The 23622-nt window shown below is 40.8% G+C and overlaps 1 protein-coding gene across 1 annotated transcript in view; it reads right to left on the reverse strand.

Annotated features, from left to right (window-relative positions):
- Positions 1 to 410: 410 nt before the first annotated feature.
- Positions 411 to 23622, reverse strand: part of LOC124804889 (protein YIPF1) — a 28665-nt gene continuing 5453 nt past the window's right edge. Inside the window, exon 2 of the mRNA XM_047265258.1 lies at positions 411 to 1126. Coding sequence (XP_047121214.1) covers positions 646 to 1126 — 481 coding nt within the window. The 3' untranslated portion in view covers positions 411 to 645. The remainder of the gene's footprint in view (positions 1127 to 23622) is intronic.

Raw genomic sequence — 23622 nt, forward strand, 5'->3', positions numbered from 1 at the left:
AAGAGTATATGGAATTTAGACTCCATGCCTCACTTGTTAAAGGATCCTTTTTGTTGCTATTGTGAAGCTACAAATACCTATATTTTTTTAGTACTTTATCTATCTTCAGCAACTGCATGTCTATTAGCTGAAAAAATGAGCAACCAGTTGCACAAAAGAAATTTTATTTCTTTATTGGTTTCAGACACTTATTGCTGACCTTCAGAAGATAATAATTATCACATTATTTCTTTTGCGCAACTGGTTGTTGATTTTTTCAGCTAATCTATATTTTTTATTCAGTCTTATATCTTATGCTAGAAGTTCATATGACAATCATTTTGCAGCACACGAGCTCGTTTCAGTCTGGTACCATCTTCAAATTGCTCTGCCAATAGTTAAAGTTTTTTCTTTACTAAATTACATAAATATTTATCTTTTGTTCTTTATTTTTTACAACAGATACTGATACAGAACATAATTTGACAATAATTTTGTGCTTACACATTACAACATAGAAAGACTTTACATAAATGCAGCTTACACAATACTCTCCATACCTCGGAAAAATATCCAGCGTTCACTCGGAAAAATACCCAGTGTTCAAAAACACAGATGTAACTTATACAGTGCGTGAACAGGAGATACATTAATGTTGTAAAGCACTCACCCAGAGTGTGCTGCAGTTTCTTGTTTAGGTCCTTCAACAGCCTTAGGCACAGAATCAGTGGATGGTGAAATATTACTGGAAACAGAAGTGTAGGGTGTTGGGGATCCATGAAAGAAACACAATACAAATACTACAGCTAAAAGAGCATGTAGGCCGACTGCAAGAGCCGGCAGAAGAGCACGGGGTCGTGTTCCAGCAGATGCTGGCCATGCTGCTGACAGCAGGGCTCGTGATGACAAAGCTGCCCCAATCAACGCCAGTGACCACCTCAGCCATGGCCATGCTGCTGCCCCTACCAGGCCCAGTGATAGTGGTACAAACACTGCCAGTGAGTATCCATATACACATGTCAATTCAAGGAAGCTAACTCCACCTGATGAACCTCTCCATCGTGCAAGTGCCCACAAGGCTGCTGGCGCAGCCCATGCGTAGCCAAATACTGCTGTTGCCGCATATGTTACCATATGAAAATCATACCTGCAAACATTTGAGACTATTAATGTATCTTCAACAAAGAGAAAAGAAGCAAACAGAATGGCACAGTTTACTCACAGAGATGAAATAAAATAGATAAACTATAGTATAAGAAAACATAATCATTCACCATGCAGAGAAAGTTATAGCATATTCAACTTTAGGTGCCAGCCTATTTCCCAACATGATACAGGTATTATTACATACAAATAAATTGACAATTCACATCTTTAAAAATTAGCATGTAGTCATAACTATATATTTTAGGGAGTGCGAACAACTTTTGTTTCAAGACACACTTACACATTGCAACATTTATCATGAATACCACCCATGGAAATATGACCAATTTAACTAAGTTCACGTAATGAATGCTTGTCTTTTCACATGTCATTGTTTGTATTTCAACAAGAATTTTCCATAATCGAGAGGTGATGAGGGCACTGAAAGCACCAGTAATGTCACGAACTCACATGCATATCCATTCACACCATCAGATGAAAAAGGTTTATCTACATCACAAACAAATAAATCCATGTACCCAACTGTCACAAAACGACAGCATCAAAACACGACCTGTATCTCTCCCTCTTTATGGCATCATTGAAAAGCAGAAGCAATTTGCATAACACACTTATTTTTAAACGCTGAAACCACAAGTCCAGCTAGTTATCCTCAAGTTATGCATGAGGATGTATCAGGAGTACACCTGAGATCCACATTTATCTTGAAAAAATTTTCTTAGCTTTCAATGTAAAAGGCTTCTATTCTGCATGCAGAAATCCTGTTATAAGATGTGAAAAATGCATGTGAAGTTTTGTATATTTGAGGTGGACAAGTAAAAAAGCGATGATAGTTTCTTTCGGTAATTCTGAAAACAAAGGATGACTGTAGAGACTTACTTCTGATCATCTGAAAATTATTAGTGACAGACAGTAAACAAACAAGTTAGTACAGATGTACTGCAATTGCAGTAACTTTCTGGAAGAGTTTCTGTTATCAAGAATACTGTACATTAACGAAATTCCAATTTAGATTTACAAAATGATAGCTGACATGCACATCACGATGGCTAATTTTATCATTTAACTTGAAGACAGCTTAAAGGGTAATTATATTTATTTATAAAAGAACAAATTCCAGGTATGGGACTTCGGTCATTTCACTCTTCAAATAAATCAGTTTGCATTTCAATCACTTAAGGATATTTTCTCCATAAGATGTGTTTTGGCTACTGCAATTATCAGACACAGAATACAGAGTTCCCTGAATGAAATTTTGTGTTCTAGGTTCTGCACTTGATGACTCTGGAACCCAAAGGATGTCCTTAAGTGATCTACAGCAAAATTATTTATCCAAAGGACAACCATAATGCCAATACCATATGTCACGTATTGTTATCCTCCTGGAGAGAGAATCTTTCATATGCTTTCATGTGATCCTTATGATTCTTCAAACTACTCTCTCTGTGCATTGGATACACTAAACACCATTAATTAATGTTCTCTACTTGCTCCAACCACAACTGTAATTAGATAGGGTGCAAATTGTAAAAGTACATAGTATCACATGTCAACAAGTGTGAATTGTAAAAGTACATAGTATCACATGTCAACAAGTGTACTGTGGCTTTCAGAACATTGATGTAGTTGTAGATAACATTTATGCTTCAGCCACAAGCACCTGAAATACTGATATAATTCCTACAAGTGAATTTCCTCCACCACGCACACTGTTATATACAAGGAATATTGAAACAGAGGCAGACCACTTTCCCTGGATGCACACGTGTCAGTACATTCGGACACCATGTGTCAGTGTTTAAGAACACGAGGTTTGTGTCCTCACCCTCACATGTAACTTTGTGACAAAATATATTCACTTTAATAGTGAGTTAAATGATAATTCGTCTAGAATAGTTTCCTTACACTGTGTTGCCTTCGTACTGGTCACTATAAGCACTAAATATAGTATAGCAGCACATTTTGGTATCAGCATTAGTTATTAACAGCACCACTTGCCACAGCTGCAGTATTAATTTCACACACTGTGCATAGGTTAGCTTTTTTACAAGCTTATGTGTGGAAATAAATAGTAAACAGCTTTTTACTGTGTTTATTGCCTTTAACTTCAAAGTTTCTTTTTGTCTTTGTAACAGCTAGGTTCACGTGTGGCTTTCATGAGTACGTAAAGCAGAACTGATCGCTAGATGTTATAAGAGGTGGAACAGCCAGTATAAAAAGTGAGTATTGTGTTGTCAGTAGAGAAACAGTAACAGCAAAATGGTTCAATCAGGGGAGCTCTTTGACTTCAAAAGTGGACTAGTCATCAGATGCCACTGAGTAACAAATGCATCAGGGACATTTCAACCTTTGTTGACTGTGGCTGATGTGATTGTGTAGTGGAAATGTGAAGGAACAATCACAACTAAGCCAAAACCAGGCTGAGATCACATACTGATGGAAGGCGACATCTAGCACTGTGGAGGGTGCTTGTAAAAAATTGCATGAAATCAATGGAAAGAATCACTCACGAGTTCCACAGTGCTACCTATAGTCCAGCTAGCACAACAACTGTGCATAGGAAGTTAATAAAAATGGGGTATAGTAGTCGAGCAGCTCCTTATAAGCCACACATTTCTGCAGTCAATGCAAAGTGACACTTCAGGTAGTGTAAAGGTATCATTTGGTGTGGTGTGTCACGCTATATCCTGTTGCAATCTGAGGGAAGGGTTTGGGTTTGGCAAAAGTTTGTTCAACATTATCTGCCATCATGTGTAGTGCCAACAGTGAAGTTTGGAGGAGGTGGTATGGGGGTGTTTTTTGTAGTCACGTTTTGATCCCCTTATTGCACTTAAGAAACTGCTAAATGAGGAAGCATATGAACACATTTGACAGCACCGCATACAATGCACATTAGAGGAACAGCTCGGAGACAATGACTGGCTGTATCAGCTTGACAATGCACCATTTCATGTAGCAGCATCTGTGGGGTAAGGTTTGTGGACAGAAACATTCCTGAAATGGTCTGCCCTGCCCAGAGTCCTGACCTGAACCCAACGAACACCTTTGGGGTGAGACAGAACTTTGATTTCGCTCCACACCCCGGCATTACAACCTCCTATGATTCTGATTCATGAGGACGAATGGCTCATTAAAAGTGTCCCCAGCAGAGTCCAAGAGATTATAAGGGTAAAGGTTGGATACATGCCATATTAATGTCTACTAGTGGGTTACATATATATGCAATAGGCACCATATGGTACCATTTAAAACACCACCACATTAACTCTACTTTCCATTTCTTGTCTTTAGTGTTCTGTTCAAACTTCATTCAGTCTATTTACAGAATCATTCATTCATTATGTTCTACAGGTACCATTGGGAAGGTGAAACTTCAGTGACATGAAACAAGTTAAGGTACGTATATATAAGCAACTCTTACAACTAAATCTGCACACTGCATTGACAATAAACTATCACTATACTGTTTGGCAATATTTTTGTGATTATGCCAAATAAATATTACCAAGTAAATTAGAAATAAAGCTGCTACTCTGAAAAAAGTCTACGGTTTCCTCAGTTATATTAAATAGCTAACAGAGGTCTGCTTACAATACACTATGACCTGTCACGTAACTTTACAATGAATTCTGTTACTTGACTTGTACAAGGGTCATCCAGAAAACAAATACTATTTAGTCATACAAAACGAAGAACACAATATTTATTGGGAAAAATCAATTCTGTTACATACATGAAGCTTCTTACACTTCTCTAAATAATCACCTCCTACATTTAAATATAAGTTGCATCTAGTCATGAGCTTCAGACTTACAAAGTTCTACCACCCGTTAGCTAAGCGAGGTGGTCACTGCATTCAAACAAAATCCATCGGAAGTGACCAATAGAACACCTTTGAATTTTATCTTCTTCTTCTTCTTCTTCTTCTTCTTCTTCTTCTTCTTTTTCCAAAAAATCACGCAACTCAAGTGGCTGGCGCTTGCTCTCTGGAGAGATATCAGACAGCCAGATCCCATCACGTCACAATCTGATCAAGAAAGGTGACTCCATATTGGGTCAAGAATGTCAATGCTGGGCCTGCTCTGCAACCACTTGGCTTAATAAACTGGCGGCAGAAGAGTATAGCATAGGATTGTGGAAGCTACTGACCAGATACAACAAAAAGGTGAGTACATAGAGAAGCGAAGGATGGCTTTTTCCAATAAATATTGTGTTTCTCATTTTGTATTACTAAAAGGTCTTTATTTTTTGGATGACCCTCATACCTAACATAACTTTCCACTGTCTGAATCTAGATATATGAGTTGCTACTAAGGTACATTTTCAAATTTCTTTTGAATTGATTGGACTCCCTAATTTCTAGCTTTATATTAGATGGGAGCTTGTTGAATACATTTGTACCATAGCACATAACTCTACTATGGCCCCTAAACAAGGAGGTAACTTCTACATAAAAGTTATTTTTCTGTCTTGTATTAGGATGTGTACATCACAGTTGGGCTGAAACGTATTTTTACTGCAGCAAACAAAAACCATTAAAGATTAAATGTAATGGGAAGCTAGTGCAAGGATTCCAAAATCCTTAGACACCTGTGCAAGATACACAACTTTATACACTATTCTTAATGCTCACTTCAGCTGGATAATTACTTTATTTATTTTGTAGGATATGGAAAAAGAACAAGTACACAACATAGCTAAAGGAGGTGGCTATATTCAACAGAACAAATTAATCATACTAAGTACGAAACATTGCATGACTTCAAATCATATGGGCTCTTAAGGAATGTCCAGATTACGGCTTCTGAAAAAATATTAAAAACTGTACTAAAATGATGTCAAAATGACACAATTTGCAGACACTGTAAAACTATATGTGTCTTCCATATAAGACTTTCGGAACAATTACATACACAAAGCACCCCTTCCGCCTTATGTGGTAAAAAAAATAAGTATAAGGTGGAATGAAATTTTCCCTTTGCAGCAGAGTGTGTGCTGATATGAAACTTCCTGGTAGATTAAAACTCTATGCCAGACTCAGACTTGAATTAGGATTTCTGCCTTTCATGGGCAAGTGCTGTACCGACTGAGCTACCCAAGCATAACTCATGAGCCTTCCTCACAGCTTTACTTTTGCCAGTACTTAATCTCCTACCTTCCTAACTTCACAGAAGTTCTCCAACGAAACTTGCAGGACTAGCATTCCTGGTAGGAAAGATATTGCAGAGACATGGCTTAGCCACAGCCTGGGGGGATGTTTCCAGAATGAAATTTTCACTCACCAGCTGCTTGTGCGATGATACGATGATATCAAACTTCCTGGCTTATTAAAACTGTGTGCCAGACCAAGGTGCGAACCTGGGATCTTTGTCTTTCACAGATAAGTGCTCTATCTGCCAGGAAATTTCATATTAGTGTACATTCCGTAGCAGAATGAAAATTTTATTCTGGAAACATCACTCAGGCTGTGGCTAAGCCATGTCTCTGTGGTATTCCTTCTTACAGGAATGCCAGCCCTCGAGTTTTACAGGAGAACTTCTGTGAAGTTTGGAAGGTAGGAATGTGGTAGTGGTGGAAATAAAGGTGTGAGGAAGGGTTGTGAGTCATGCAAGGGTAGCTCAGTCAGTAGAGCGCTTGCCCCTAAAAGGCAAAGATTCCGAGTTCATTTCTCTGACCAGCACACAGTTTTTACCTGCGAAGAAGTTTCAAGTGTTAGCTGGTCAACCCACATGAGATCAACTTGACATAAGGGCAGAGTACAAGTACCTTTTAGTTTGTCAGTGGATTTAAATCAATGCAACAAGGGAAACCCACAGCTGAACACAAATGCTGAAACGTTTGAGCCCGATATCGGGTGCAGACCCACACACAATATCAAACAATGGAACCTTAGCATTTCATGGTTAGTGAATGATCTGATATCCCACTAATAGATCAACAATGTCTTCAACATGACAGAGATATGAAACTCAGAAAATGACCAATGCATGACATCACAAATGAAGTATGAACATTACTCCATAGAAGAATTTAAAAGCACTGTATGTATGTATGTATGCATGTAAAAACACCCTCAAGAAATCATCTAAAAGGTCACCAGGTTACCATATTTTTTGCAGGAAATGTACTGAAAAACTGACATATTTCAAAACAAAGCTAGAGACCACAATTATGATTCCTGAAACATGCAACTAATTAACTTACCAAAACACAAAGACTGATGACCTCGCTGTTTGGTTCCCTCCCCCAAATCAACCAACCAAAACAAATCATCGGAATCTCCAAAGGAGATGAGGGTTTTGAGTGGGCAAAGAAACTCTGAATTTCAGCAAAATCTAAAGAACAATTAAAAATGCACATTCACTGAAAAAAAATAAAAAACATTAAAATAGATGAAAAATGAATAAAAATATAAACTTGTAGAAACCAAGAAATAATTTTGTATGGGGTGCCTTTTCCACTAAAAATACTGATGATATGTTGTAAACAAAACACAAAACAAAGGACACCTACAAATGGAAAATACCAATAAAAACACCACGTAAAACTTCAACGGAACATATGGTTTCTCTTTTCAGAAAACGCACCATGGACAGGGGTTCGAGGCACCCTTCACCCGTTGGGTTGGAAAATGCCCACACAGGTGGAAGAATCATAATGATTAAAAGAAATGAGTGTGCTGCAAACAGAATTAATATATTAAAGACACATTATATGCATCCAGAGGATATAAGATTCCAGATTAGCCCCCCATTCAGATCTCCAAGGGGAGACTGCCCAAGGTGTGGGATTGACCAAGAGGAAAAGACTGAAGAATAATCAATGGAAGGGTAACATTCCACGGGTCAAAGGATGGAATGTCAGGAATCTGAACATGCACAGGTGCTAGAAAATCTAAAAAAGGAAATTCAAAAACTCAATAAAGATGTTGTAGGAGCCAGTGAAGTGAAATGGCAAGAAGATTAACACATCCAGTCAGGTGAATTCTGAGTAACATATGCAGTGTCAGAAAATGGCATAGTCAGGTGAATATAAAGTAACAGCAGCAGTGTCAAAAAATGGTATAACTGCAGTAGGATTTGTTATGAATGGGAACATAATGCAAAGCGTGAGTTACTATGAACAGTTCAGAAAGTAATACTATTATTCTCACGAGAATCAAAATCAAACAACTGGGAATAAAATAGTTAAGACATACACGTCAAAGTCACAAACAAAAGATGATAAGATACGGAGTAGCTTTGAGGGAACTATATGGGGTAATATGGGTTGTAAATGGAGATTCAGAATCTAATAACAATGGGTACTGGAACTCTTACAGTAGAGGAAGGAGTACAAAGGGGAGTTACATGAGGATGTGGTTGGTTGGTTTAAAAGAGAGAGGGGGGGGGGGGGGGGCAAACTGCTTGGTCATCGGTCCCTTGTTCCGATTAAAATAATTCCACAAGGGTGGGAGTATAATAAGCAAGACATACAAAACACAGCTGGAGGAAAGGAGAAACCCACAAGAATGACAGAAGGACAACAAACACTAAAATGGACAAAATCAAACAAGAAAACCACAGAGAGACACAAGGAACATGTAGAAGAGATCAAGATTACCATGGCTGGCTGACCATGAGAATAAAAAGGAGAAGCCTGCCACTCTGCAACACATTAAAACCTCCACCTTAAAAGCACTAGGGTGGAGGACACAGAGGGACAAAGGACATGAGCTAAAACTTAGATCAAATGATAAATCTCACCCTCACGGATAAAATGTAAAGCTAAAGCTGCTGTTGAGGCACTGTTACCCAGCACCAAAGGTAGGGTGCTAGGAAAATTGGAAGTCCACTGCAGACCAGCTAAAAGTGGGCAGTCCAGTAAGAGGTGGACGACCATCATTTGTGAGCCACAGTGACACCAAGGTGGGTCCTCGCGATGGAACAGGTAACCATGCATTAGCCACGTATGGCCAATGCGGAGCCGGCAGAGGACAACTGATTCCCTGAGAGAGGACCGCATGGAAGACTTCCACACATTCGTAGTCTCCTTAATGACACGCAGTTATGTCATTCCATCTCCCAAAGCCGAAAAACCCTGCACCGCGGTGCAAGACAGAATGCAGGTCAGTTTTGGAGATGCCCATCTCCAGAAGCAGTTTCCGCATAGCCTGTTTGGCCAGACGGTTGGCAAGTTCGTTGCCTGGGATTCCAATGTGTCCTGGGGTCCACACAACCACCACTGAACGACAGGACCGTTCTAGGGCATAGATGGACTCCTGAATGGACGCCACCAAAGGATGGCGAGGGTAGCACTGGTCGATAGCCTGCACGCTACTCAAGGAGTCAGAACATGGGAGAAATGATTCAGCAGGGCATGAACGGATGTGCTCAAGAGCACGAGATATGGCTACCAGCTCTGCAGTGGAAACACTGCAGCCATCTGGCAAGGAGTGCTGTTCAATGTGTCCTCCATGAACATACGCAAAGCCTACGAGACCATCAGCCATCGAGCTATCGGTGCAATCCACTTCATGGCCCTGGTACACGTCGAGAGTAAGTGATAGTGGAGAGCCGTAGGGTTAACGGAGTCCTTAGGACCATGTGAGAGGTCCAGAAGAATCTGCGGCTTAGGTGTACACCATGGAGGTGTATATGAATGGACCTAGAGGAGAGGTGGTAATGGGAAGGACTCCAGTTCCGACAGAAGGGACCGGACGCGAACCGCAATTGTAAGCCCTGACCAAGGCCGCCGATGCAGGAGATGAACTGCCATGGTTGGGAAAAGGGGATGGTAATTCGGATGCACAAGAGAACTACAAATGTGTGCAATGTAACTGGTGAGCAGTTGTGCATGCTAACCTTTGATGGAGGGATTCCGGCCTGCATCAGGACACTGGCCACCGGACTCATAAGTTCCCGTCACTAGGCGAACGCCACAGTGGTGCACTGGGTCGAGTGAACGCAACGCTGAGGGCATGAGAATGTGGGCTCAGCAAAATGATAAAGAGAGTATGCAAGGGAAATTAAGGCAGATTTCAATCACTTTTAAGAGAACTACTAAGAAGAATCGATGTACAAAGGCAATGGATTACAGAAGGGCTGAGGAATGACGACTTGTGATCGAAGTTCTCTGAATCTGAAGCTACTGTGATACTGAATACCACATTAGATACTTCAGTTGAGGAGGAAAGGGTATCACTGAATAGGCAAACCGTAGAAGTTGCACATACAAATATACTAAGTATAAGATAGGTACTGTGAACAAATTGCATATAGCTGAAGAAATGCATCAAATGATCAAAAAAGGAAGGATATATTAAAATTACCAGGGAAAAAAAGGTGATACAGCTAAATAAGTCACTGAGGAATGAAATCAAAAGAAAGTGCAAAAAGCTAAAGCTCAACAGCTGCAGGAAAAATTAGAAGAAATCTAAAAGGAAACGATCTTCAGGAAGACAGATTCAGGATATAGTAAAGTCAAAATAACTTCCAGGTAATTTAAAAGCAAAAGTGCCATTATTAAAAATGCAAGGAAAATTCCCCTATTACATGCAGTGAAAAGAGCATATAATACACTGAGCGGTCCGTACAAAGGGGAGAAAGAATATAATAATGTGCTAGAAGAGATTTGTGTAGAAAGGGAAGACATAGGGGTTCTACTGGTAAGAGTCGGAGTCTGAAATAGTTATGGAAAACTTGCTATCATATGAGGCAAAAGGAATAGATAACAATCCAGAGGGATTTCTAAAATCATTCACGGAAGTGGCAACCAAACAATTTTAGCATGTAGAATCTATGTGACTGGAGACATGCCACACCTCATACTGAGTAGCAGTACCACAAACATTTCCAACCTTTCCTATTACATCTGCAAATATGTACGGGTAGGGGAACTATTGACAAGCCTCCATACAAGCTCTAATTCCTCCTCTTTCCTCTTCATGGTAATTTCACGAGAAATATCTGAGAGGAAGTAATAAGTTGCCTAACTCTTCTTGGAATTCTTTCAGAATTTGGACAATAAACCTCTCTATGAAGTACAATTTACTCTTGTAGCTCTATTACTGGAGTTTGCTGAGCATGTCCATGACACTCCCATACTTACTACAGAAACTCATGACCAAACATGCCACTCTTCATTGCATTTTCTCTCTCTATCTGTTCTATTAATTCAAACTAGGATAGATCACATACTGGCAAGTAATAAGCAAGAATTGGTCAATCAAGTATATTGTTTGATACATCTTTTGTGAATGAATACATTTGGTTATGGTATTTCCAATAAATCTCACTGTGACTGCTTTTTCTACAACTCGATTTATTTGTGGATTCTCTCATATCCTAGCCCCGGTCTGAAAACCTGCTGAATGGCATGGACATTGATGCCAGCTGTTAGGAGACAATGCTGCGATATAAGTGCCGCTGCATGCTGTGCCTGTCCAGCCAGCCTTAAAAGCCAGCAGCATGGCTGTTCCATCGGTTAATTGCAATTTCTCTGCATTACTAAACAGATCTTGCTACATGTCATCTTGGTCCTGAAATCGCTATATCCTAGTATTAAATCTTGGTTTGCCCTTTGGACTTGTTATTCTGCTATGCCATACCTGCTGTCTGTTGTTCTCTAGTGTTGTCCACCTGTTGTTCTCTGGTGACTCGCTGATTCTCAAGTCATTCCTGGACTTGCCAAATTCCGATCACTATAAAATGATACAGGTGTTCCATGGATGCCAAGCTTATGCAACTTGCAGAACAGCAGCAGCAGCAGCAGCAGCAGTTGCTACAGCTGTTCCAGAAGCAGCAGCAACAGTTTCAATTTTTTTCGGATCACTTACAGGTTCAGGGTTCCCAACCCATCCAGGCAGTGGACAATTCCCACGGGGAGTGCAACTCACCCTTATTTCAGTCATTTAACGATACAAAAGAGTATTGGGACATGTATTTGCAGTGGCTGAAACACTACCTGTTTCGAAGGACAGTCTCCAACAATTGCTCTTCATTTCTTGGGCTTGACTGGAGAGGTTTTTCTTGCAAAGAAGCTTGGCTCCACTCTCAAATCCAGCTCTGCTCATGTTCGAGGAGATGTGTTCATTGCTATCCAATGATTCCATGTGGTCATTGGGCCTCGATTTCTATCAATGCCACAAGCAGCCTGGTTAATTGTACAGCTTGTGGGTGATGAATTTGCAAGGATTGAGTCTATGTTGCATTTTACTTGTACAAACGCACCTTGGCTCCTGATCTAGAAGTTCATACTGCACCCCTCAAACTGGACAACCCTTTCTTAGACTATACATTGAAAATCTGGCACTCTTTTGAGATCACACTGGCTGCAAACAAACACCTCATGGCTCAACCTCGCATAACAGTGGTCGAGCTGCTGCCTCAGGAGTGGAATTCTCATAAGTCTTTTTTCTAGCAGTGTTGTCTTGATTCATTGATTTCAGACATTTCCACAGCTCCTGAGCAGCCTGTCACACCCCATCAACACAAGCAGCAGGATCTCCTGTCGTGCCTTGACTGCTTCATGGCACAACCACATGACGGATGGCTGGATCGCGGCACTACCTATTGTGGGAAGGATGGGGGGCATCATCACATTGTTTGTTGTCAACCACTGACTCAGTCGGATGCCACCCCCCCCCCCCCCCATGCATCACATGAGATGGTGCAGGCAGTTGTTTCTCAGGGTCATCCTTCCACCTCCAAGTTGTTTATTACCCCCACAACTGCACCCCAGAACACACTCTTCCATTTGGATGCAGGAGCTACTGTTTCTCTCATCAATCTCCATGCATACGCTCATCTTGGTTCCCCTGACTTGGCCCTGCCATCTCATACATTGGTTGCCTACGGTGACAGTTTGATTCCTCTCCGGGGTAAATTTACAGTCCAAGCTACATACAAACAAGTCGTCCGGCTGTTTGTTGACAACAGTCACTCAGCTGGCAACATTTTTGGTGTCTGTAATGCTCTCATGCCTCTATCTCAACCCGATCTGGGCTGTGCTGCAGTTTTCCAGGCCCAAGTCTTCTTACATCGATGATACTATGCTTCATTTTTGCCATGCACGTCCTCTTACTGTATTTTTACTATCTCTTTACAGCTGTCTCCACACAGCTGGACTAATTGAATCTGTCAAATCTAATGCCTGGACCACATCTCTCCTGGGTAGCACTTCTGTTGGTGGTCAAGTAACTCGATGGCTCTCTCCAGCTATGTAGAAATTTTAAATCAACAATCAGTGCCTGGGCATAATTGGAATCCTACCCCATCCCACATCCAGAGACCACCTCACAAAGCTTTTTGGATGTGAATATTTCTCTAAGATAGACTTTGCTGATGCATATTCACAGGTCCCCCTGGATGAAGAATTCCAAAATATTATGGAGACCAACACTACCTTAGACTTACACAAATACAGGCACTTGTACTTTGGGATCTCTTTCAGTCCCACAACCCTAACACCTGCTCAAAAGAACTACTCACAGATAGAGAAAGTGGCTTTGGCGATCATCTTTGAGCTTAAGAAGTTCCACCTTTACATTTTTGGGACCAAGTTACCCTCTTTGCGGTCACAAGCTGCTAGTGGTTCTCTTTGTGCCCTGTTCATGGCTTCTGGAGTGGACTGAACAATGCCTCCACCATGGTGCACTCTTCCTCAGCTCCTGCACTTATAGCATTAAATACAAGCCCACAGCACAACACGTAAATGCAGACACTATTCCTGCTTGCCCTCAAGGCCTGACCTGGCTTTTGGCCAAGAGGAAATGTCCTGTTTTCAAATCAATCAGGAACAAGGGCATGCCTTGGACAGGTTTCCCATTATGGTTACTTACATCACTGTACGCACAGGCCACGTCCCCATCTTGTGACGTATCATGCACTATGTGCTCCATGATTGATCTACTTGTCTTTCAAAGTCTGCCGATCCCAAGTGTTGGGCCTGGGCTCGCCCCTCCCACCATTTGTCCATCATCTCCCATGTTCTCCTGTTTGACGCAAAGGTGGGTACTCACCGTTTCATCATCCTATCTACCCTACACCCCCATGTTCTGCACTTCCTCCATCATGGGCATTGGGGCGTGTTGCAGACGAAAAACTTAGTGAGCTGCCATGCCTACTGCTAGGAATGAACAAAGATTTAGAAGAAATGGACTGCAGCTGTTCTGCTTGCGCCCGGCACCAGGCAGCTCCACCCCAGTCTTCTGCACCCTGGCCCAATGCCTGTTGACCCTCAGATCGCATTTATCTGGACTTTTCTGACCCGTTTCTGGGCTCTACGTGGCTCAATGTCATTCCAGATTCTTGCCAATGACAGGCTTCCCCACACCATTGTTTTGGATAAGTGGGGCCAATTCACAGTGGCAGTTTTCGAACAGTTCTGCATCTCCAATGGCATCAAGCATCTGTTTAGTTCAGCATTTCACCCTCTTCCTACGGCAAAGCGCTCAGTATGATGCATACTTTTAAGCAACTCATGCTGAAAGCGGTGGGTACATCCACCACCACGGCTGCTTCACACTGTTCCTCAGCACTTATCAGTCCAGACATGTCATCGACTGCAGCCCAGTGGAGCACCTCCATGGGTGGCAGTGACGCACTGCCCTCCACCTCCTGCCCCAGAGCCGACGGAACCCCAGATCTGGCCCACCATGCAGTGTCTGCCAGGCGCAGCTGTGTAGGCATGCTCAAATGCCATGAAACCCTCGTGGGTACCATCCAAGTTGGTTTCCGCTCTCCGGCAGCATCTTATAATGGACATTCCAAGGGGTTGGCGCGAACTCCCATGCCTAGAAACTGTTCCCAAGGACACAGATATGGAAGTGGAGGTTTCAGTGGGACCTCCATCCTCTCGGATGTCGCTGCCCACGCTCATGCTGTCAGGTGCCCCACAGTATTCCTCCCCGCTGGTGAGCTTCTATGCCGGGTCTCGACCTATGCCACCGGTTCGCTTTCTGCAGCATCGTCCAGGGTGCCTCTGATCATACATACTCATTGCAGGGACAAGGGATCTGGTATCCTGGCTTCATGCATTTGAAGACCCACCAGATAGTATGGACATCAATCACAGCTGTTTGGTGGAGCTGCTGCAATTGCGAGTGCTCCGGGCACCGAGGTAAGTGCTGTGTTGAACCACATCTGTCTGGCCAGCCTATCAGGACTCGTGACCACTCTCTAAAGCCAGGAGTGTTGCTGCTCCTTCAATTAGTTGTGATTTCGTTGTATTACCATATGGATTTCACTACACATTATTGTCTTGGTTCTGAATTAACTACGTCTTAGTATTCTATCTTGGTTTACCCTTTAGGCTTGTTATTCAGAAGTGCGATCTGTTGTCTGTTGTTCTCTTGTGTTTCCCACCTGCTGTTTTCTGGTGACTCACTGTTGATGCTCTTGATCAATTGGCCAGCCACCATGGCTCCAGACAGTTACTCCTCATACTCTTCATTATTTTATAATTGTTTCTGTTTTCAGCGATGCCTGACCAACTGTGTAATCAAACACTGATTTATATCTCTGCCTATTTATGTGCAATAAGTTAAACTTATTTATGTTCAACAGCCATCCCAAAATCAATCATTGATTGACTGCAGGTCTTCCTGCATTTCACTAGCCGTTCAGCATTAAAATCTTCCTACAGACAACAGTATTGTTCGTATGCAGCCTCATGGAGCTTCTGACATTATATACTATGCCATTTACACACACTGTAAACAGTAACAGCCCTATACAACTATTCTGGAGTACTCCCAAGGTTGCTTTTACATCTGTTCATTTCGTCCTTTCAAGAATAATGTGTTGAGAGCTCTTTCATCAAGGAAGTTCCGAATTCAATCAAAAATATTATCCCATACTTAAAAGCTTGTACTTTGTTTAGTAAATGCTAGTGGGGGGACTGAACTAAATGCCTTCCGAAATTCAACCTGGGGAACTGTTGTCTATGATGCTCTGAATCTGAAGGATGAACAGAACAAGTTGAGTTTTGCAAGCTCTCTGTTTATAGGATTAATGTTGTCATTTTACAGAGGAGATTTTCATTCTTCAAAACTTGTCATAATCAAGGAGTGCACAATGCATTTCACAATTCTGTAGGAAACTGAAGTTAGTGATACAGGCAGTTATGTTCAGCTATTCAATGATCCCTCTTGAGACTATGCATGACTAGCACTTTAATGCAATCACTTGGTATCTTTAATTATGAAAATGATGAATTGCTAATCACTATAAAGATGACATGTTGAGTTTCAAAGAGGCACAAAAAAGCCTTCTTCAGAAAAGAAAGGGAGAGACACAGATTCACACAAGCAGGCACGCCTCACACATACATAACCACTATCTCCGGCCATTCAAGCAAAATTGTCTAAAATTAATTAATTAAATTAATTAAAAGTAGCTTAGCCAAGTTCAGCACCAGAAGATGCCCAAGACACAGCAGAAGAGACCACCAGCACAGATGTTTCCAAGAGACCCGAAACAAGACAGTTTGCAAGAGCAAGGAAAGTTGCAGCGAATATTGAAATTTTTTCATGGACAGGCTTCCCTTCCTGGAAGAGGCAATAGTAAAACGCGATCTCTGTCCAAGTGTGAACAAACAGCAGACAGAAGTAGACTGCCTTAATTATATACTGTCACAATATTGAGGGGCTGAGAAATAAATTAAGTGAACTTGAAATTCTTGCCAGTGATAACAACATGCTGTCAGTCACGCGCATGTGTGCATTAATGAGTACTGGCTAAAGGAGTCTGAGCTGACATAGCTTCATACTACTTATTTTAGATTAGATCATCAGTATTCCCATTAAGGTTTCAAAAATGGAGGAAATTGTGTATGCTTGAAGAATGATGATAGAGGTAATCCCCCTTCTTATCTGTGAAACATACCACTTTCTGTGACTCCCTGTCTTCCTCGCCAGAGAAAGTATGCCAGAATAGCTCAGCAAATGTAATAATATATGGTGACTTTTGTGTTGAATTCTTCATAGAATCTGACAAAGCTGCAGTTGGTCAATATTAATGCCCTCCTTTGACATACAAACACAAATTGTGGAAAGAACTAGGATAATTAGTTGCCTTAATCACATAGCAACAGAGCTTGGCTCCACTTCTCAGATCACAGTGCACATACTATCCGTGCTAGTTTACCTCAATGCCGACTACCAAGAGAAAAAGTAATTATAAGATATAGGAATTATAACAGCAGAAATATAAATAATTTTACTTTTGACCTGCAAAATGAGGAATGGAAAAACAAATTTAGTGCTTCAACAGTACGTGATGAATTTGGTAATTTCATACAGGTTTCACAGTGTTACTTTACTAATCACTTTCCAAAAAGAGTAAACGTTATCAACCTGTAAAAGAAAAATTCTTGCCTGCAGATGGCATTAAAGTTTTATCATTTAAGATGAAGTCACTGCCCAAAATAAGGAAAACAGATGTAGGAAATAGCACAACATGTATATGTTATTTCTGGGACATCATCAATAAACAGACTGGAAGAGAGAGAGATTATATTACAAAGAGATTGAAAAATAATTAACTACACCTACGAGGTTGACATGAATTTAATAGATATTTCTCAGTAATTCCACGGAAGCTATTTCATGGCACTAAGAACACTGTATGCACTCTCCCCACCATAAATGTTCCCTTACATCCAACAAAAGCAGGAGAAATACAATATATTATAAGAAAGAAAGTTAAACATGAGCACCTCTCTGATATCATAAATGCATCATTGGAAGAGGGAGCATATCATGACAATTTCAAAATATGAAAAATTTTATCACTATTTTAAAAAAGTGAAAAACAGAAGGAGGCAGCAAATTATAGGCCAAGTGCATTATTATCCACCTTCTCCAAGGTCTTTCCAGTATACTGCTATAACTAGGCTACAGAACTTCCTAAACATGAACATCATCATTTAACTCTCCCAATAGGGATTTTTCTAAAATAAGTCCACCATCAACGACCTGCATGACTTTCTTGATAGATGCACAATTTTAATAGATCACAAGCAGCCAGCAGTTATCATACTGCTTTACCAATCAAAAGCATTTGAAATTTTGACATGGTTAGCTGCATTCAAAGATTGAACAATAAAAGTTTGAGGTATTGCTAACACCTGGTTGCAAAACTGCCTAACTGGAAGGAGAGTTTGATGAAATCAGGAACTCTAAGGAAGCTACACCTTAAAAATCAAAAAATTATTTGGTACAAGTTATGGTGCCCCCCATGGACCATGGACCTTGCCGTTGGTGGGGAGGCTTGCGTGCCTCAAAGATACAGATAGCCGTACCGCAGGTGCAACCACAACGGAGGGGTATCTGTTGAGAGGCCAGACAAACGTGTGGTTCCTGAAGAGGGGCACCAGCCTTTTCAGTAGTTGCAGGCAACAGTCTGGATGATTGACTGATCTGGCCCTGTAACACTAACCAAAACGGCCTTGCTGTTGTGGTACGGCAAACGGCTGAATGCAAGGGGAAACTACAGTCGTAATTTTTACCGAGGGCATGCAGCTTTACTGTATGGTTAAATGATGATGGCGTCCTCTTGAGTAAAATATTCTGGAGGTAAAATAGTCCCCCATTCGGATCTCCGGGCGGGGACTACTCAAGACGACGTCGTTATCAAGAGAAAGAAAACTGGCATTCTACGGATCGGAGCGTGGAATGTCAGATCCCTTAATTGGGTAGGTAGGTTAGAAAATTTAAAAAGGGAAATGGACAGGTTAAAGCTAGATATAGTGGGAATTAGTGAAGTTCGGTGGCAGGAGGAACAAGACTTTTGGTCAGGTGAATACAGGGTTTTAAATACAAAATCAAATAGGGGTAATTCAGGAGTAGGTTTAATAATGAATTAAAAAAATGGGAGTGCAGGTAAGCTACTACAAACAGCATTGTGAATGCATTATTGTGACCAACATAGACACGAAGCCCACGCCTACTACAGTAGTATAAGTTTATATGCCACCTAGCTCTGCAGATGATGAACAAATTGAAGAAATGTATGATGAGACAAAAGAAATTATTCAGGTAGTGAAGGGAGACAAAATTTAATAGTCATCGGTGACTGGAATTCGACAGTAGGAAAAGGAAGAGAAGGAAACATAGTAGGTGAATATGGATTGGGGCCAAGAAATGAAAGAGGAAGCCAACTGGTAGAGTTTTGCACAGAGCATAACTTAATCACAGCTAACACTTGGTTCAAGAATCATGAAAGAAGGTTGTATACATGGAAGAACCCTGGAGATACTGACAGGTTTCAGATAAATTATATAATGGTAAGACAGAGATTTAGGAACCAGATTTTAAATTGTAAGACATTTCCAAGGGCAGATGTGGACTCTGACCACAATCTATTGGTTATGAATTGTAGATTAAAACTGAAGAAACTGCAAAATGGTGGGAATTTAAGGAGATGGGACCTGGATAAACTGACTAAACCAGAGGTTGTACAGAGTTTCAGGGAGAGCATAAGGAAACAATTGACAAGAATGGGGGAAAGAAATACACCAGAAGAAGAATGGGTAGCTTTGAGGAATGAATTAGTGGAGGCAGCAGAGGATCAAGTAGGTAAAAAGACGAGGGCTAGTAGAAAACCTTGGGTAACAGAAGAGATATTGAATATAATTGATGAAAGGAGAAAATACAAAAATGCAGTAAGTGAAGCAGGCAAAAATGAATACAAACGTCTCAAAAATGAGATCGACAGGAAGTGCAAAATGGGTAAGGAGGGATGGCTAGAGGACAAATGTCAGGATGTAGAGGCTTATCTCACAAGGGGTAAGATAGATACTACCTACAGGAAAATTAAAGAGACCTTTGGAGAAAAGAGAACCACTTGCATGAATATCAAGTGCTCAGATGGAAACCTAGCTCTAAGCAAAGAAGGGAAAGCAGAAAGGTGGAAGGAGTATATAGAGGGTATATACAGGGGCGATGTTCTTGAGGACAATATTATGGAAATGGAAGAGGATGTAGATGAAGATGTAATGGGAAATAGGATACTGCGTGAAGAGTTTGACAGAGCACTGAAAGACCTAAGTCGAAACAAGGCCCCGGGAGTAGACGACATTCCATTAGAACTACTGACAGCCTTGGGAGAGCCAGGCCTAACAAAACTCTACCATCTGGTGAGCAAGATGTATGAGACAGGCGAAATTCCCTCAGACTTCAAGAAGAATATAGTAATTCCAATCCCAAAGAAAGCAGGTGCTGACAGATGTGAAAATTACCGAACTATCAGTTTAATAAGTCACATCTGCAAAATACTAACGTGAATTCTTTACAGACGAATGGAAAAAGTGGTAGAAGCTGACCTCGGGGAAGATCAGTTTGGATTCCGTAGAAATGTTGGAACACGTGAGGCAATACTGACCCTACAACTTATCTTAGAAGAAAGATTGAGGAAAGGCAAAGCTATGTTTCTAGCATTTGTAGACTTACAGAAAGCTTTTGACAATGTTGACTGGAATACTCTCTTTCAAATTCTGAAGGTGGCAGGGGTAAAATACAGTGAGTGAAAGGCTATTTACAATTTGTACAGAAAGCAGATGGCAGTTATAAGAATCGAGGGACATGAAAGGGAAGCAGTGGTTGGGAAGGGAGTGAGAGAAGGTTGTAGCCTCTCCCCGATGCTATTCAATCTGTATATTGAGCAAGCAGTAAAGGAAACAAAAGAAAAATTCGGAGTAGGTATTAAAATCCATGGAGAAGAAATGAAAACTTTAAGGTTCGCCGATGACATTGTAATTCTGTCAGAGACAGCAAAGGACTTGAAAGAGCAGTTGAACGGAATGGACAATGTCTTGAAAGGAGGGTATAAGATGACCATCAACAAAAGCAAAACGAGGATAATGGAATGTAGTCGAATTAAATCGGGTGACGCTGAGGGAATTAGATTAGGAAATGAGACACTTAAAGTAGTAAAGGAGTTTTGCTATTTGGGGAGAAAAATAACTGATGATGGTCGAAGTAGAGAGGATATCAAATATAGACTGGCAATGGCAAGGAAAACGTTTCTGAAGAAGAGAAATTTGTTAACATCGAGTATAGATTTAAATGTCAGGAAGTCGTTTCTGAAAGTATTTGTATGGAGTATAGCCATGTATGGAAGTGAAATGTGGACAATAAATAGTTTGGACAAGAAGAGAATAGAAGCTTTTGAAATGTGGTGCTACAGAATAATGCTGAAGAAGAGATGGGTAGATCACATAACTAATGTGGAGGTATTGAATAGAATTGGGGATAAGAGGAGTTTGTGGCACAACTTGACTAGAAGAAGGCATCGGTTGGTAGGACATGTTCTGAGGCATCAAGGGATCACCAATTTAGTATTGGATGGCAGCGTCGAGGGTAAAAATCGTAGAGGGAGGCCAAGAGATGAATACACTAAACAGATTCAGAAGGATGTAGGCTGCAGTACGTACTGGGAGATTAAGAAGCTTGCACAGGATAGAGTAGCATGGAGAGCTGCATCAAACCAGTCTCAGGACTGAAGACCACAACAACAACAACAACAACAACAACAACAACAGAAATTATGAGGTTTTAGATAATCAGTATATTAGTTTATTACTAATTACAATCACAACCACCGTACAACCATAAAGAGAAAATGTAGACAGAAGAAAGCAACACAGAGAAAAGCACATATTAAAAAAATTCTAACACAATGCAACTGTGTCACTGGCATACGAATTCACTTCACTTTTAGTAGATTATGTACATGTGATATATTATGTTGCACATGTAAGAGGTTGTGTATGTAGGAATGTATAAAATTGTATGTATCATATACATATGTATTCAAAAATATACACATAATTGATGAAACCCATATCATATATGATCAGGAGTTGATTAATAAATAAAACTAAATACAATGATGAAATCACTTAAATAAAATGGCAGGACACATGATGTCTGTTAAGTGTTAAAGAACAGGTAAAACCCAATGTTTACTGTGTGTGTTTATATGGGTTGGCAGTCATGAAAAGAATAATGTGAGCTATCTACGAGTTCATAAATGGAAAAAATATCTGTGTATTTCATTGACAGAGCAACGTAGCAACTTGTGTCATTTGTGATCTGTGTTGTGCGCATTATTATATTTAAAAAAAAAAAAAAAAAAAAAAAAAAAAAAAAAAAAAAAAAAAAAAAAAAAAAAAAAAAAAAAAAATAAAAAAAAAAACACGAAGAACTTTGTGGTTTATGACTGCTTAAAGACAACAGTACATTCAGCTTGTGGGATGTCAAAATAAGATTATTATTTATTAAAAAAGAGATGCTGTGACTTACCAAACGCGAAAGCGCTGGTAGATAGACACAATAAAAAACACACAAACCCACCCACAAATATCAAGCTTTCGCAACTCATGGTTGCTTCGTCAGGAAAGAGGGAAGGAGAGGGAAAGACAAAAGGATGTGGGTTTTAAGGGAGAGGATAAGTAGTCATTCCAATCCCAGGAGCGGAAAGACTTACCTTAGGGGGAAAAAGGGACAGGTACACACTCGCACACACATCCATCCGCACATATACAGACACATGTGTGGCAGCCCGGGACTCAAACCTGGAATCTCCTGTTTACTAGGCAGTTGCATTACCCAATGCACAGACTATCTCAGCACGCTCCCCGGCCAACCCACATTCCCACCTACTGCCATCTATCAGCAGTCCGAACCCAGGTCTGCCATGCTTGCCAATCTTTAGAATCTCACCAGAGCTCAAATGATATTCTGCATCCAGATTGAAGGCTGTGGATTCATTGTTCAGCAAGGCAAATATATTATATGAATCTGTGGTGTCTGTCCCTTTGGACATGTCTGAAAGAACAGACATCACACAATCATGTAATTGATTCTCCTCGGTGGGAAATGAACTCGCAATATTCAGCACAGATGCACAATATCAATCGATCTTTGGTGGAAATCTAAAAATTAGCGAGCATAGAGGACATGGACAGGCCTGTGGATAGGTGGCACTAGGTGGCGTTGTTGGCCGGGAGGCCCCATGCGAGGAAGTTCGGCCACCCTATTGCAAGTCCATTTTAGTTGACGCCACTTTGGCGACTTGCGAGTCAATGATGATGAAGAACACACAATACCCAGTCATCACGAGGCAGAGAAAAATCCCTGACCCTGCCGAGAATCGAACCCAGGACCCCGTGCGCAGGAAGCGAGAAAAATGCCCTGATGCAACTGATATCATCAGTTACTTCCCTTTCCTTTCTCCCTCCTCTACCTTCAATTTACATATCTACAAGATTCCGAGGATTATAGCCTTTTCCACAAGAAGATAGAAAATCATTCTTCATGTAAATAATCAAAGTGCTACCCAAATGATCAGATCGCGACATTTAGATGAAACAAACGCATAGGTGCTAAATTTCACTATGTTAGTGAACAGCACAAGGAAGGTTTGTTTATGATAAAGTATTGTACTACAAATGAACAATGAGCAGACATACTGATCAAAGATCTTCAAAAGT

The sequence above is a fragment of the Schistocerca piceifrons genome, chromosome 7 (assembly GCF_021461385.2).
Source record: "Schistocerca piceifrons isolate TAMUIC-IGC-003096 chromosome 7, iqSchPice1.1, whole genome shotgun sequence".
NCBI classification, from domain to species: Eukaryota; Metazoa; Arthropoda; class Insecta; order Orthoptera; family Acrididae; genus Schistocerca; species Schistocerca piceifrons.